General features: G+C 48.8%; 1 protein-coding gene across 1 annotated transcript; it reads left to right on the forward strand.

Annotated features, from left to right (window-relative positions):
- The first annotated feature begins 53 nt into the window (after positions 1-53).
- On the forward strand, positions 54-15353 carry twnk (twinkle mtDNA helicase). Its single transcript, XM_068002088.1, has 6 exons — positions 54-113; positions 2469-3866; positions 6924-7164; positions 9420-9527; positions 10505-10646; positions 15093-15353. Exons 2-6 carry the CDS (start codon positions 2474-2476, stop codon positions 15336-15338), a joined length of 2130 nt encoding a protein of 709 aa, XP_067858189.1. The 5' UTR covers positions 54-113; positions 2469-2473; the 3' UTR covers positions 15339-15353.
- The last annotated feature ends 481 nt before the right edge of the window (positions 15354-15834 follow it).

Genomic DNA, 15834 nt, shown 5'->3' on the forward strand with positions numbered 1-15834 from the left:
CCCAAGCAGCGCGCGCAGCTGGCCGGACGATGTTGTGTTGCGCAAGGTTCGAACATTACAACACATGTGGACCCGAGAGGCGCGGGAGTCCTGTGGGTGCTGGCCGGCAGTATGTAGGTACATAGCGGGCTCCTTCGATTAGCAGCAATGCCCGGGTTAATCAGCTATTGCATACGTTATGAGTTGCATGCTTCAGTTGGAAGCTAAAGAGCAGCCAATGACTTTAGGAAGTAACACCAGCAGCGCCTCAGTTTGCAACGTTATAACCGCTAGGTGTGTGGGAGGAGCCTTCCAAACCGATTCTCCCTCTCCCCACCTCCATGCTAATATGAATCTGTTTTAATTACGCTTTCATTAAATATTATGATGCATTCGCTATTTATCCTTAAAAGAATTACTCAAAAATCGTGCAAAGATCTGTTATTTTTTCTTTAGCAAAACGCTTACACAATGGTGAGCCATTGAATTGGATTCGCAACTTGCGTCTTGAGCGCGAAAGTTCTTCTATAAAGTATAACTCGCAGGGTTTAGTGCAGAATTCGGTACGGTTGCAAAACAACCTCAGCAAACAGAGGTGCAAGATGTGCCAAAAGTTCTTTAAGGTGCAGAAATATCCTAGAATGTGGTACAAAATGCACTGTCCTTTTCCTGGAATGTGGTACAAAATGCACCGTCCTTTATGTGCAAACAGTTTTAAGGTCAATTCAGGGTGACTGAATACATTTTTGGTGCATTATTCCTACAGTTAATTACCCCTGATTCCTCCCAAAACAGTCTCATCTGTCAATTTTAGTATAGACAAAACTAAGAGTCATAATGTACGTTTAGTCCCAATCTTTTTTATCCTCAGATGTTCTCCCTATCCCTCCTTTCCATCTTATCCTGGAGTAGGGTTGATACTTGCATTTCCCAAGGAGATTACCAATTAAGAGCAGGAACTTTGCCCTTTGGCCCCCCCCCCGAAGCCACCAAGCTTTAAAACAGTGGGGTAGAGCAGGGGTGTCCAACTCTTTAGTCTTCGTGTGCTGCCTAGGTGTGTACAAAGGAGCCTGAGAGGCCTTTTATATAAAGCTTAAATTCACATTCCCATTAATTTTCATATCTCTCGATTTGTGATTTAGGGGTTCTGATTTGGGATTTATCCAACAAGGTGGCAGCAGATCAGCCGTGACCTCATTCAGTGGCGGAACAGGCTTGAGGGGCTGAATGGCCTATTCCTTTTCACAACACTAAACTCAACACCAATCTCCGGGCTCACAAAATCCAAACCGGACAAACCAGCAATTAAGAAATTTAGATACAGATCTAGCCTGGGCTTTGCGGGCAGGATTGGCAGAGCTCAGGGATTGCGCGTGGCCTCGGTTTGGACAACACTGGGTAAAGGATGACGAAATTGAGAAGGGAGGGCTAGACTACACCAAGCTCGGCTGTTTGAAAGCCTGTAGATTGTAAGAGGATGGGGGCGCCAGAGCGATGTAAGGATTGTCAGATTTTTGAAGTTCTGAGAAAGAATGAGAGAAAGTAGGAGATGGTGCAGTAAGACGTTATTTCAGCACACTGTAGATGCATGGAGAGAACAAACCATTTGAACAAGTTAATCCTCTGTGGCATTGCATACGAGGAGCCCAGAGCAAGTGTAGTCTTCAGGTGAAGTGAGGTTGGGGGACAGGGGATAATTGGACCAGGATGCGCAGAACTAATTCAGTTGCCATTTTAAAGTCACACGCAGTGTTCTTATTTTTGTATTACCACTATAACTTCCTATGTCTACATTTATAATGGAAGCTGCCTATGTAAACTTGTCACGCTGTAATTTCACCCTTCTGCCAGTGGTGATGTAGCAGTGCCTTCACTGAGGGGAGGCTGTAATTACAACCTGACATATTTACATAAGACATTCCCATTATAAATGTGGACTTGGGAATTTTTAATGGAAAAAAATTGACAGGAAGTGCACACAGATGTAAGATTTTTAATATTATGCTAGAAATAGCTTTGGATAGTTGTGATTACAGGTGCATCATGCCTTGATTTTAAAATTCTCATCCTCGTGTTCAAATCCCTCCACGGCCTCGCCCCTCCCTATCTCTGTAACCTCCTCCAGCCCTGCAATCCTCTCTGCGCTCCTCCAATTCTGGCCTCTTGCACCCTGGATTTCCTTCGCCCTTCCATTGGCGGCCATGCCTTTAGCCGTCTAGGCCCTAAGCTCTGGAATTATCTCCCTAAACCTGTCCCCCCCTCTCTCTCTCTCGATCCTTTAAGATGCTCCTTAAAACCTGTCCCTGACCAAGCTTTTAGTCACCTGTCCTAATATCTCCTCGTGTGGCTCGGTATCTGATTTTTTGTCTGATTACAGTCCTGTGAAGCGCCTTGGGACGTTTATACAATGTTAAAAGCTCGATATAAATGCAAGTTGTTGTTGCTGTTATTCCCCAACTCTCTCTTTTTGTTTCCCCCTCACTCCACAGAGAGCATGCTTTGCCTGTTTCACTGCGGCTGCAGAGCGGTTAGTGGGGTCCTTCGGGGAACGACCATCTCACGAAGATGTTACAGCATGGCGGACTTCATGCGCAAGCAGCGGCCTGCACCGCCAGGGCGTCTTAACCCCCGAGAGGAGAAGCCCCATCTGATGTTGGCATGGCTGCGAGGCCCACCGCAGTCAGCTCCTCTCAGTACCACCCCCTCGTCGTGCATTTGCGTCAAGGGGAATTTGAGGAGCAAGAACTTAAAGGCCGACGTCGTTTCCACCTTCTCGCCCGTGACGGTGACAGAAATCCGCCAGTATCTCCGGACTAAGTGCATCCCGTTCCACGACGGGTACAGCTGCCTCCACGTCCCCAGCTTGTTTGTCGGGAAGGTGTTTGATACGGGGAAGGCGGAGAAGGAGACGTTCACGCTGTTCATCGACAAGACCACGGGCCAGTTCCTGTGCAAGGAGACTCTGCTGGAAGGGAGCTGGGAGGACTTCCAGGACTGCCTGGAAGTGATGCAGAAGGAAGGCCGGGACAACCTGGGCCCCGACGTGCTGCTGAAGGTTCCGGAAAGCGACTGGGAGCTGAGCGAGCAGGAGATGGACCTGAAAGAGGCGCAGCAGATCTGGAACAAAGCTATGGCCTTTACGGAGGTGGAGGAAGAGGAGGCCCAGCTGGTCAAAGCCATGTTCGCGATTTCAAAAGTTTCCAATCTGACTCTGAAAAAGCTGAGTGTGAAGTACTTCAAACCCACTAAAAGTTTGGTGTTCCCCTGGTTTAATTGGAGGGATTCGAGTTTGAAAGGTTTAAAACTGCTCTCGGCAGAACAAGATGGCCAGCGTGTGAAATATGTCGCGACCACCCTGCCAAAGCCCAGCAGTTACGACAACCTCTTTGGACTCCACATTCTGACGAGAAAGGACACTGCGCTCGTCCTGACTGGGAAAGAGACCGACTGTCTTGCGGTGACCAATGCCACCGGCCTGCCCTGCGTGTCCTTGCCCCGGGGCGTGAGCTGCCTGCCCCCTCACCTCCTCCCGTACCTGGAGCAGTTCAGGAGGATCACTCTCTGGCTGGGCAGCGACCTCCTCTCGTGGGAGGCCTCCAAGATCTTCGCCCGCAAGCTCAACCTGAAGCGCTGCCACCTGGTGCGGCCGGGCGACCAGCAGCCCTGCCCCCAGGACGCCCTGGCCCAGGGCCTCAACCTCGGGAAGATCCTGAAGAGCGCCATCCCCGCCAGTCACCAGTCTATCATCTCCTTCCGCCACCTGCGGGACGACGTGTTTGGGGAGCTGGCCAACATGGAGCAGGTCACCGGGATCAAGTGGCAGCGGTTTCCGGATTTGAACAGACTCCTCAAAGGGCATCGTAAAGGGGAGCTCACAGTTTTCACAGGTAGTGTTTGGTCTTACTGTGGGGGAGTGACGCAGAAACATGGCCGCAATTATTGACTACAACTCCCCCCAGTCGCAAAGAGGGGTAAACTGTGTACAGTTCTGGTCACCCTATTATAGAAAGGATATTATTAAACTAGAAAGAGTGCAGAAAAGATTTACTAGGATGCTACCGGGACTTGATGGTTTGACTTATAGGGAGAGGTTGGATAGACTGAGACTTTTTTCCCTGGAGAGTAGGAGGTTTAGGGGTGATCTTATAGAAGTCTATAAAATAATGAGGGGCATAGATAAGGTAGAAAGTCAAAATCTTTTCCCAAAGGTAGGGGAGTCTATAACGAGGGGGCATAGATTTAAGGTGAGAGGGGAGAGATACAAAAGGGTCCAGAGGGGCAATTTTTTCACTCAAAGGGTGGTGAGTGTCTGGAACAAGCTGCCAGAGGCAGTAGTAGAGGCAGGTACAATTTTGTCTTTTAAAAAGCATTTGGACAGTTACATGGGTAAGATGAGTATAGAGGGATATGGGCCAAGTGCAGGAAATTGGGACTAGCTTAGTGATATAAACTGGGCGACATGGACATGTTGGGCCGAAGGGCCTGTTTCCATGTTGTAAACTTCTATGATTCTATGATTCTAAATGCACATTTCAATTTGCTAATAAGCTGTAAGAACTTGCATTTATATAGCGCCTTTCACAGCCTTAGGACGTCCCAAAGCGCTTTGCAGCCAATGAAGTACTTTTGAAGTGTAGTCACTGTTGTAATGTAGGAAACGCGGCAGCCAATTTGCGCACAGCAAGATCCCACAAACAGCGATGAGATAATGACCAGATAATCTGTTTTTTTTTAGTGATGTTGGTTGAGGGATAAATATTGGCCCAGGACACCGGGGAGAACTCCCCTGCTCTTTTTCGAAACAGTACCACGGGATCTGTAACGCCCACCTAAGAGGGCAGACGGGGGCTTCGGTTTAACATCTCATTTGAAAGACGGCATTTCTGACGGTGCAGCGCTCCCTCAGTACTTGCGCTGCAGTGCCGGCCTAGATTTCGTGCTCTCAAACCTACAGCCTTCTGACTCGGAGGCGAGGGTGCTCCCACTGAGCCACGGCTGACACCCAATGAGCTGTGCGGACCGGGATGGTCCCAGGTTTGATCCTGGTCTGTGCTGAGTTAGTGGATCTTGGAAGGGATAGTAGTGAGGGGGTAGGCTTTAGGTGAAAGATAGCTTCCAGCCTTAGAAGCTACCCTTGCATTTAAGAGTCAGTTCGGGAGTACAAATCGTTTGAAATTCCAAGTGTTAACCTGGTGAGTTTTTTTCCTTACATAGTTTCGGACAAGTGTAGCATTGGATTCCTATTTCTCCAATTGACTGTACCTGAATCACTGTTTGGATGTACCATATCCACCGTTCTCTAAGTATGGTGAGCGACAGTCATTCACTGCCCATCGTTTATTTTAGCAATATTTAAAGGTTACACCCCTGCCACACGAGCTTCTGTTTGGCTCAGTGGGTAGCATTCTTGCCTCGGAGTCAGAAGGTTGTGAGTTCAAGAACCCCTTCGATACTCGAGCGCACAATCCAGGCTGACACTCCAGTGCAGTGCTGAGGGAGTGCTGATCTGTCAGAGGTCCCATCTGCCTGTCCAGGTTTTTTTTTATTCGTTCATGGGATGTGGGCGTCGCTGGCGAGGCCGGCATTCATTGCCCATCCCTAATCGCCCTTGAGAAGGTGGTGGTGAGCCGCCTTCTTGAACCGCTGCAGTCCGTCTGGTGAAGGTTCTCCCACAGTGCTGTTAGGAAGGGAGTTCCAGGATTTTGACCCAGCGACGATGAAGGAACGGCGATATATTTCCAAGTCGGGATGGTGTGTGACTTGGAGGGGAACGTTCAGGTGGTGTTGTTCCCATGTACCTGCTGCTCTTGTCCTTCTAGGTGGTAGAGGTCACGGGTTTGGGAGGTGCTGTGGAAGAAGCCTTGGTGAGTTGCTGCAGTGCATCCTGTAGATGGTACACATTGCAGCCACAGTGCGCTGGTGGTGAAGGGAGTGAATGTTTAGGGTGGTGGATGGGGTGCCAATCAAGCGGGCTGCTTTATCTTGGATGGTGTTGAGCTTCTTGAGTGTTGTTGGAGCTGCACTCATCCAAGCAAGTGGAGAGTATTCCATCACACTCCTGACTTGTGCCTTGTAGATGGTGGAAAGGCTTTGGGGAGTCAGGAGGTGAGTCACTCGCCGCAGAATACCCAGCCTCTGACCTGCTCTTGTAGCCACAGTATTTATACGGCTGGTCCAGTTAAGCTTCTGGTCAGTGGTGACCCCTAGGATGTTGATGGTGGGGGATTCGGCGATGGTAATGCTGTTGAATGTCAAGGGGAGGTGGTTAGACTCTCTCTTGTTGGAGATGGTCATTGCCTGGCACTTATCTGGCGCGAATGTTATTTGCCACTTATCAGCCCAAGCCTGGATGTTGTCCAGGTCTTGCTGCATGCGGGCTCGGACTGCTTCATTATCTGAGGGGTTGCGAATGGAACTGAACTCTGTGCAATCATCAGCGAACATCCCCATTTCTGACCTTATGATGGAGGGAAGGTCATTGATGAAGCAGCTGAAGATGGTTGGGCCTAGGACACTGCCCTGAGGAACTCCTGCAGCAATGTCCTGAGGCTGGGATGATTGGTAGATCCCATGGTACTGTTTTAAAAAAATAAGAGGGGCAGACGGGGCCTCGGTTTAACGTCTCATCCGAAAGATGGCACCTCTGACAGTGCAGCACTCCCTCAGTACTTGCACTGGAGTGTCAGCCGATATTTTGCGCTCAAGTGGCTGGAGTGGGACTTGAACCCACAACCTGCTGACTCGGAGGCGCGAGTGTTACCCACTGAACCACGGCCCACACTGTCAGTAGCTGATCCCAGACTCGGGTGTCGAGCACTGGATCAGTAATTGGCTGCGGTTCTCCACAGCCACTCTGTGCGGCAGGGTTCGAGTGCCCCGGGGCAACTCCTCGACCCGATGTGAGCGGGCGTTATCCTAAATACGCGTCTTTCTCTCACAAACAGGTCCTACAGGCAGTGGAAAGACGACCCTCATCAGCGAGTGCGCTCTGGACCTCTGCATCCAAGGGGTGAACACCCTGTGGGGAAGCTTTGAGATCAACAACGTCCGGCTGGCCAAGATCATGCTGACTCAGTTTGCGATGCAGCGCCTGGAGGATCAGCTGGAGCATTACGACGAGTGGGCCGACAAGTTTGAGAACCTGCCGCTCTTCTTCATGACGTTTCACGGACAGCACAGCATCAAGTAAAGTATTTGTGGCGATGATGGATAATCAACAACAATTTGCATTTATATAGCGCCTTTAACGTAGTAAAACGTCCCAAGGCGCTTCACAGGAGAGATTATCAAACAAAATTTGACACCGAGCCACATAAGGAGATATTAGGACAGGTGACCAAAAGCTTGGTCAAAGAGGTGGGTTTTAAGGAGCGTCTTAAAGGAGGAGAGGTAGAGAGGCGGAGAGGTTTAGGGAGGGAATTCCAGAGCTTAGGGCCCGGGCAGCTGAAGGCACGGCCGCCAATGGTGGGGCGATGAAAATCAGGGATGTGCAAGAGGCCAGAATTGGAGGAGCGCAGAGATCTCGGAGGGTTGTAGGGCTGGTACCGTATGGAAGAGTGTCCAGTCTGACTTGTGGCGACGCACCCTCCCGTTTTTTCGGTGTGACCCCTACGTTATTATATCAGCGGCTGAGCACAGCATGCATTCTGGCACCGAGCCACGCAGAATGCGAATGCCCTTGTCTGCGTTGTAGATCTCAGACGAGCAGTGTGGCTCTTCGGCTTTGGGGTCCCTGTGCTGATTACACCGAGGATGATCGACAGGGCGATTGTGGTTGGGGCACTGGACTTGCTTAAACAGCTAGATCAGTAACGGGAAGACAGCAGGGTCGGATGAGATTAAACGGGCTGAAGGGCCAGCTGATCCTCCTGCTAGGCCGAGTTGCTTACCTTTGCCGCACTATAACCGGGTCAGAGGGTGGTTCAGCAGAGCCCCCCGGCCCCTGAGAGTACATTGCCTGCCAAAGTGGGTGTGTGACACTCCCATTGCTATCACTACCCCGTCCAAGTCTTGAACCTGCCTTGCTTTCTTTAAATCCAGCCCAAGCCGATGGGGTGAAAGCCTCCCCAGTCTGTTGGTTGTAAAGATCCCGCCTGATCTGAGCTTGGGCCTAAATGAGTCGATGTCAGGCTGGGGCTCATTTCTCTAGAAGAGAGAAGGCTGAGGAGTGACCTGAAAGAGGTCTTTAAAATTATGAAGGGGTTCGATATTGTAGACGTAGAGAAGATATTTCCATTTGTGGGGGAGACCAAAACTAGGGCTCATTAAATGTAAGATGCTCACTAATAAATCCAGTAGGGAATTCAGGAGAAACTTCTTTACCTAAAGAGTGATTAGAATGTGGAACTTGCTACCACACAAGAGTAGTTGAGGCGAATAGCATTTAAGGGGAAGCTAGGTAAATACATGAGGGAGAAAGGAATAGAAGGAGATGTAGTTGGGTGAGAGGAGGCTCGTGTGGAGCATAAGCACCAACATGGACTAGTTGGGCCGAATGGCCTGTTTCTGTGCTGTACATTCTATGTAATTCCATGAAGGACATTTTTTTTTTACTAATGCATCTATAATTTTTGAATCCATGAATCAACTGTTGGGCAACATTGATGTATCGTTACCCTATGTTGTAGTAACAGAGAATTATTGAGATGGCGAGCTCTTCTGAACAAGGCCGCTGATGCTTGGGGATAATTGGGTTAAGGAAATAATCGGATGAGTCATAAAATTATATAGCACAGAAGGAGGCCATTAGGCCCATCGTGCCTGTGCCAGCTCTTTAAAAGAGCTATCCAATCAGTCCCACTCCCCTGCTCCTTCCCCGTAGCTCTGCAAATTTTTCCTTTTCAAGTATATATCCAATTCCCTTTTGAAAGTCACTATTGAATCTGCTTCCGCCACCCTCTCAGGCAGTGCATTCTAGATCATAACAACTCACTGCGCAAAAAACTTTTCTCCTCGTCTCCCCTCTGGTTCTTTTGCCAATCACCTTAAATCTGTGTCCTCTAGCCCGACCCTCCTGCCAGTGGAAACTGTTTCCGGGGGAGTGGGACTAGCTGGATTGTTCTTGCATAGAGCCAGCACACACTCGATGGGCCGAATAGCCTCCTTCCTTTGTATGATTCTCCTTATTTACTCTATCAAAACTGTTCATAATTTTGAACACCTCTATTAAATCTCCCTTTCACCTCTGCTCTAAGGAGAACAATCCCAGCTTCTCTAGCCTCCCCACAAGTCTCTACGGTAAGGGAAGGGAATGAGGGATATGATGAAAAGGCAGGTAGGCCGGGTTGAGAACAGAAAGAAGGGCGGGGCTTGTTGGACCTACTGGCGTTTTCCTGTTTGTAACCGTTTACATTCCAGTCCTTGTCTGCGTCTCTAAGCAGTGCTGTTGTTTTAATATGTTGCTTGGAGTGAATTTAACAGGGTCTCTCTTTGTTGTGCAGGACGGTTATCGACACGATGCAGCATGCGGTATACGTGTACGACATTAGCCACGTTGTTATAGACAACCTGCAGTTTATGATGGGACAGGAGCACCTCTCTGTTGACAAGTAATTTTTTTTTACTACAATGTTGGCCCAATTGTGATCTCAATATCTTGCACTTTACGCAACCCTTTCAATTAGTTTTTTTGCACCTGCCCTAAATCGCAAGTGATTCCCCAGGCTGTTTATTTTGTGTGAAATCAGGGGACCTTGTGATGATCTGTCAGTTTCTCCTAAAATCAATTGCACTGGGTCTCCCTGGCTCCACAGAACCCCTTTGCAAAATGTATGGCCTTAATCGTTCCTTCGACAAACAGGCCCAATCCCAGGCTGAAGTCAGTTTCTTCTTGAGGCTCCTCTGGAGAGGTTTGCTGGAGATGAGTTAATTCACTGTTTCTCTTTCCCTCCTGTCCTGCCCAAGAGGATACTCGAGAACACGTAGTCTGTCTGAGACCAGGAGCTGTTGCTCGAGTTGCGTCTATCCACTATGTACCATTGAATGTACCTGCTGCACCCCCGAGACCCCCAAATCTTTGCATCCTTAAATTTGTTTTACTCTTGTGTTTCCTCCATCCCTCCCTCCACCACCCCCCCACCCCCGCCAATAGATCCTCCCCTCCCCCTCTTCCCAGTCTACTCATACGAACAGGAGTAGGCCATTCAGCCCCTCAAGCCTGTTCCGCCATTCAATTAGATCATGGCTAATCTGTAACTCGACTCCATCTACCCGCCTTGGTTCCATATCCCTTAATAACCTTACCTAACAAATTCTATCAGTCTCAGTTTTGAATTTTTCAATTGACCTGCAGTCTCATCAGCTTTTTGGGGCCGAGAGTTTTCCAGATTTCCACTACCCTTTATGTGAAGACATCACCCTTGAACAACCTGGCTCTGGTTTTAAGGTTATGTCCCCTTGTTCTGGACTCCCCCACCAGAGGAAATAGTTGCTCCGGGGGAGGGGAGAGAACCCTGTCTGATTCGACAAAGTAAGATTTTTTGCTTTTCGTTCCAATTTATAAAACGAATGTTTCTTCCCACTTCAGGTTTGCTGCGCAGGATTATATTGTTGGAATGTTTAGGAAGTTTGCTACGGACAATAGTTGTCACGTGACTCTCGTCATCCACCCCAGAAAGGAGGAGGACGATAAGGAACTGCAGACAGCTTCCATCTTTGGAACCGCCAAGGCAAGTCAGAAGTCACAAAAAAAAATATTTTTCAAAAGAAAACATGGGCTAGGTCAGTGAATATTGCTATGGATCACTTGTGGCTCTCCTTACCCTGTCCTGTTGCCTTAAGCAAACTTGCTGCTCCACTGTTTCCTTAAATTTGAGCTGATCCAAAACTCTGCTGCCCGTATCCTAACTCGCACCAAGTCCCGTTCACCCATCACCTCTGCGCTCGCTGACCTACATTAGCTCCCAGTCCGGCAACACCTCAATTTCAAAATTCTCATCTTCATGTTCAAGTCCCTCCATGGCCTCGCCCCTCCTTATCTCTGTAACCTCCTCCAGCCCTACAACCCTCCGAGATCTCTCCGTTCCTCAAATTCTGGCCTCTTACGCATCGCCCACTTCCTTTGCCCTACCATTGGTAGCCGTGCCTAAACCTCTCCGCCTCTCTACCTCTCTCTCCCCCTCTCTACCTCTCTCTCCTCCTCTCTACCTCTCTCTCCCCCTTTAAGACGCTTCTTCAAACTTCAAACTCTTTGACCAAGTTTTTGGTCACCTGTCCTAATATCTCATGTGGCACGGTGTCAAATTTTGTCTGATTACTCTCCTGTGAAGTGCCTTGGAACGTTTTACTATGTTAAAGACGCTATATAAATGCAAGTTGTTGTTGTGGTCCCAGTATTCCTGGCACGAGTGAAAGGGCAACTACTCAACTTCCTGCTGCAACAGAATTGAAATCGGGAGCTTGCCTGAGGAAGCGTGGGGACAGATCTGCTCTCCTCACACCCCAATGCAATGTTGGAGCATTTCCAAGAGTTGGCCCTTGAGACTGTGGCCTTTGACCAAAGGTTTGTAGCATTGGACTCGATGAAATTTTTATCTAGTTTTGTGTGCTCTACTCTTTTTAAAAATTAAAATTTGTGCGGTATTCTTGTGACGCTACTGGGCGGCAGAGTAGGTTTACAACAACAAGAGACAACGCTGGGATTACATAGCATGTCCGTAATTCAGAGCAACTGCGAGGACCGTTTTACTTATGGCCCTGAGGTGATTAGCTGATCGAGTCCACATCGCACAACTATGAGAACACAAAAAAAAATCAAGGACAAGAGAAGACCAACTGTCCCATCGAAGCTCATCCCTTCAGTATCCTAACTTTCCCGCAGCAACATCCAGTTGTGCTTTGAACATCCCTGATATAAATTTCTTTTATTTGAATTATGCAGTGCTGCCATTCAAACTGATCTAGGACAATGCATGGCTGACGGCAAGTTGTAGCCTGTAATTTAGTTAATTGGGTTTGAATGACATCCTAAACTGTGAGAGGTATTGGCAGTGAGACACGGGTTAAAGAGCAGTGAATGGTGAGGTAAGAAGGTGGAGGGATGCAGCATCACATGACTGGCGCTACAGTAATACCAGGTCCTTCTCCCTCTCCCTGGAGCAAATGAACAGAGGTCTAGTACAATTATAACCGACCAACCCTGTCAAGAGATCTAGGGAAGTGACTCTCAGCTGCTTAAGTTTTCAGCTCATGCACTATGACCTGAACAGTCATTAATATTACAGTAATACTGCAATGTCTGGAGTAGCTTTAACATTGTAATTTTAACCCTAAACTACAAAAAATAAACGCTATTATATCAAAAAGTGAGCGGGCTCAAGATTATCACGGTGGTGTGCCAGTAGATGGCACGGTGAGCCTAGCGTTAGGTGACTCTTAAAGTACAGTGGGGCTACATCTAACGTTATGTGACGACCCCACTGCACTGATCCAATGGAGTGTTGCAACCTGATTGAATTCCCACCTAATTTGTACTCTCCCTCTCCTGCTGCGGTTTATTTGCGAATGCGTGCTTGCTGATCATGTGCTGGTATTACTGCCGCGGCACCGGTCGATTCGGCCGCCCGCTGTGACTGCCGCGAGTCCGGCAGCTCCCGCTTCCGAGACCTGCTTCTCGCTCCCTCCCCCCGCCCCTCTTCACGAAGGCCGCTGCTCCCTTTTTACCGTTTCTCCCGGCAGAGTTTCCGGCGAGCCCTTAGTTTTATTTATTTATTTAACGCCGCCAGCCCGTCCGGGGCCTCTGCTTCCCCACGGCCCGTTGTCGACGCTCCCTCAGAGAAGTTGACCGCCACTCCCCGGCCTGCCTCAAACTACCGCTTCCCGTCCTGTACGGGGTCTCCCGCACCTGCCATTTGCCGTTCTGGTCCACGGCTTATTCTGGAACCATTCGATATCGATATTACAACTGGGAAAAACAGGACTTTTTGTCAACCGCGCTACCTCAAAGGGGACAACGTTGAGCAGCCATCGCAATACAACTTGGGAAAGATAGACGTAAGAGATCCCGTTTCACCAGCTCGTCCACGCGTCAAAAAAAATTCCCTAATTTTCTTGACTTTGGCCTACGTGATGCCCCTCCCCCCTCCACCTCTTCCATCCCCCGCACCCCACATCCTTTCACGACCTCTAACCCCCTTCTCTGGACTGGAACCTTGGATGGATTTCCCCCTCTCCCACCAATGGCACTGAGCTCTATCGTAGTGCCCCCAATGCCCCCCCCCCCCACTGCAGTCGACTCACCCAGTGCACACTGGAGATGGAAGCTGGAACTCTGCCTCCCTGTAACTCAGTTCTGGACATGGGCAATCCACTCAACTGAGCTGTTGGAGCAGCTAACGAGGAATTTATTTTAAATTCCTAAGATTTTTTTCATGAAGCCAGTCATGAAAATATTTAACAATTTACAGTCGAGGAATAAATATTTTATTATTGGAAAAATTTCTTAAAGGAAAAGATTGTACAATGGTTTACATGTTGATGTAATTGAAAAAGTTAGAAAGAAAACTTGCATTTATATATCGACTTTCCCAACCTCAGGACATCTCAAAAGCGTTTTACAGCCAATGAAGTGCTTTTGAAGCCTAGTCACTGTTGTAATGTAGGAAACGTGGCAGCCAATTTGCGCATAGCAGGGTCCCACAAACAGCAATGAGACAATAACCAGATAATCTGCTCTAGTGATGTTGATTGAGGGATAAATATTGGCCAGGACACTGGGGAGAACTCCCCTGCTCTTCTAAAATAATGTCTTGGGATCTTTTGCGTCCACCTGAGAGGGCAGACGGGGCCTCAGTTTAACGTCTCATCTGAACGACGGCACCCACGACAGTGCAGCACTCCCTCAGTACTGCACTGGAGTGTCGGTCTAGATTTTGTGCTGGAGTGGGGTTTGAACCCACAACCTTTAGCTCAGTGGCGAGAATGCTACCGACTGAGCCACTGCTAACACCTACTATTATACTATGTTTTCTTACCCTGGCATTTACAGGAGAGTATATTGAGGGTATTGTCTTGTGTATTTGTACAATAGATTTAATGCTTCAGAGTTTTGGCAAGCACGGAGTTAATTTTGAATATTAATCAGCCTATTTGCCTGGTATAGAACTTTTCAGCACAGAAGGAGGCCATTCGGCCTGCCGTGCCTGTGCCAGCTCTCTTTAAGAGCTGTCCATCTTATCCCATTCCTCTGCTCTTGCCCTTAAAATGCTTCTTTTTCAAATATTTATCTCATTTCCTTTTAAAAGCTGTTACAGATTCTGTTATCCCTCACTATTTCTGGTAGGGCATTCCATGTCCTAACAAACCTCTGCTTAAAAAATACTTTCTCCCACCCTTCCCTTCGTTTCTCTGGTGATCTTAAATTGATGCCCTCCAGTTACCAAGTCACCGACCAGTGGAAAATAGATCCCCCCTGCCCCCCAATTACCTCATCAAAAACCCCCTCAGAATTTTGAATTCCGAAGCATTTCTTTTCACTCTGGGTTAGTATTCTGTGGTTGATGCTGTCCCTGACTTTTAATCCCCTTGGAGCCAAATATTGTTCAACAAATTGCATTTATATAGCGCCTTTAACGTAATAAGTTTGTCTCAAGGCGCTTCACAGGAGCGTTACCAGACAAAATTTGACACCGAGCCACATAAGCAGGACAGGTGACCAAAAGCTTGGTCAAAGAGGTAGGTTTTAAGGAGCGTCTTAAAGGAGGAGAGAGAGGCGGAGAGGTTTAGGGAGGGAATTCCAGAGCTTAGGACCTAGGCAGCTGAAGGCACGGCCGCCACTGGTGGAGCGGTGAAAATCGGGGATGCGCAAGAGGCCAGAATTGGAGGAGCGCAGAGATCTCGGAGAGTTGTAGGACTGGAGGAGGTTACAGAGATAGGGAGGGGCGAAGCCATGGAGGGATTTGAAAACAAATTTTGTTGAGTATTTATTGGTTAGGAATATTCATGGGTGGGGTGTGGGTGCAGGGGGAGACAGAATTACCATGGAATCTTTTTTTGACATCGAATTTTACAGTGCAAGAAGAGGCCCATTCGACCCCACTAGTCTATGCCGGTGTTTATGCTCCACATGCCCTGTTGGACCCATTGCTCACTTGACTTTGTTCCTCCTCCCTCGCCAGGCCAGCCAGGAAGCTGACAATGTGCTTATTCTACAAGACAGGAAGCTGGTCTCGGGCCAGGGGAGGCGCTACCTGCAGGTGGCGAAGAACCGGTTTGACGGAGACCTGGGCGTTTTCCCGCTGGAGTTCAAGAAGGCCTCGCTCACGTTCTCCGCCGTCAAGGGAAAGCCGAAGCTGCGGAAGGTGAAGGAAGACGACGCCGCCGAGCAGTCTGGCAAAGCCGCCAACGCCAAAGAGAAGAAGTGAGGCTGGCGGAGTTCACTGGGCACTGCGGGGGGGTGGGGGGGAGCGGGGAGGCGCGGGGCGCGCACACGACCATCGCCGCCATCGTCGTTGAGCTCAGACTCCACCACGGTGCTCGGGTTCCCGGTGAATTTAACACAGCCATACAAAGCAGAACACCGAAAATCGGATCTGCCGTATGTGGTGGAGGCTCGTCGAAAGGCCAGGCTTGGGTCTCCGTGTGAAACAGGGACCTCTTGCTCTCCGTTGCTCTTTGTACATTAACTCTTCAAAGCAGCTTCAAAGACTTGGCACAATTGTCGCCCTGTCAGATGATGCGATGCTTGAGATGTTGGAAAAAGACACTGACAGAACTTTTTAAAAACAAATTGAAAGCACTTTGATGAATTGCTTAAAACGGCAGCTTTTACTGATCTGTCTTCAAACCCGTGGTCTGTCCTGCAGACCTATCTGAACACCACGTACATCCCTCCCCAAATTTTCTCTCCTCTCGACTTGA

The sequence above is a fragment of the Heptranchias perlo genome, chromosome 21, assembly GCF_035084215.1.
Source record: "Heptranchias perlo isolate sHepPer1 chromosome 21, sHepPer1.hap1, whole genome shotgun sequence".
Lineage (NCBI taxonomy): Eukaryota > Metazoa > Chordata > Chondrichthyes > Hexanchiformes > Hexanchidae > Heptranchias > Heptranchias perlo.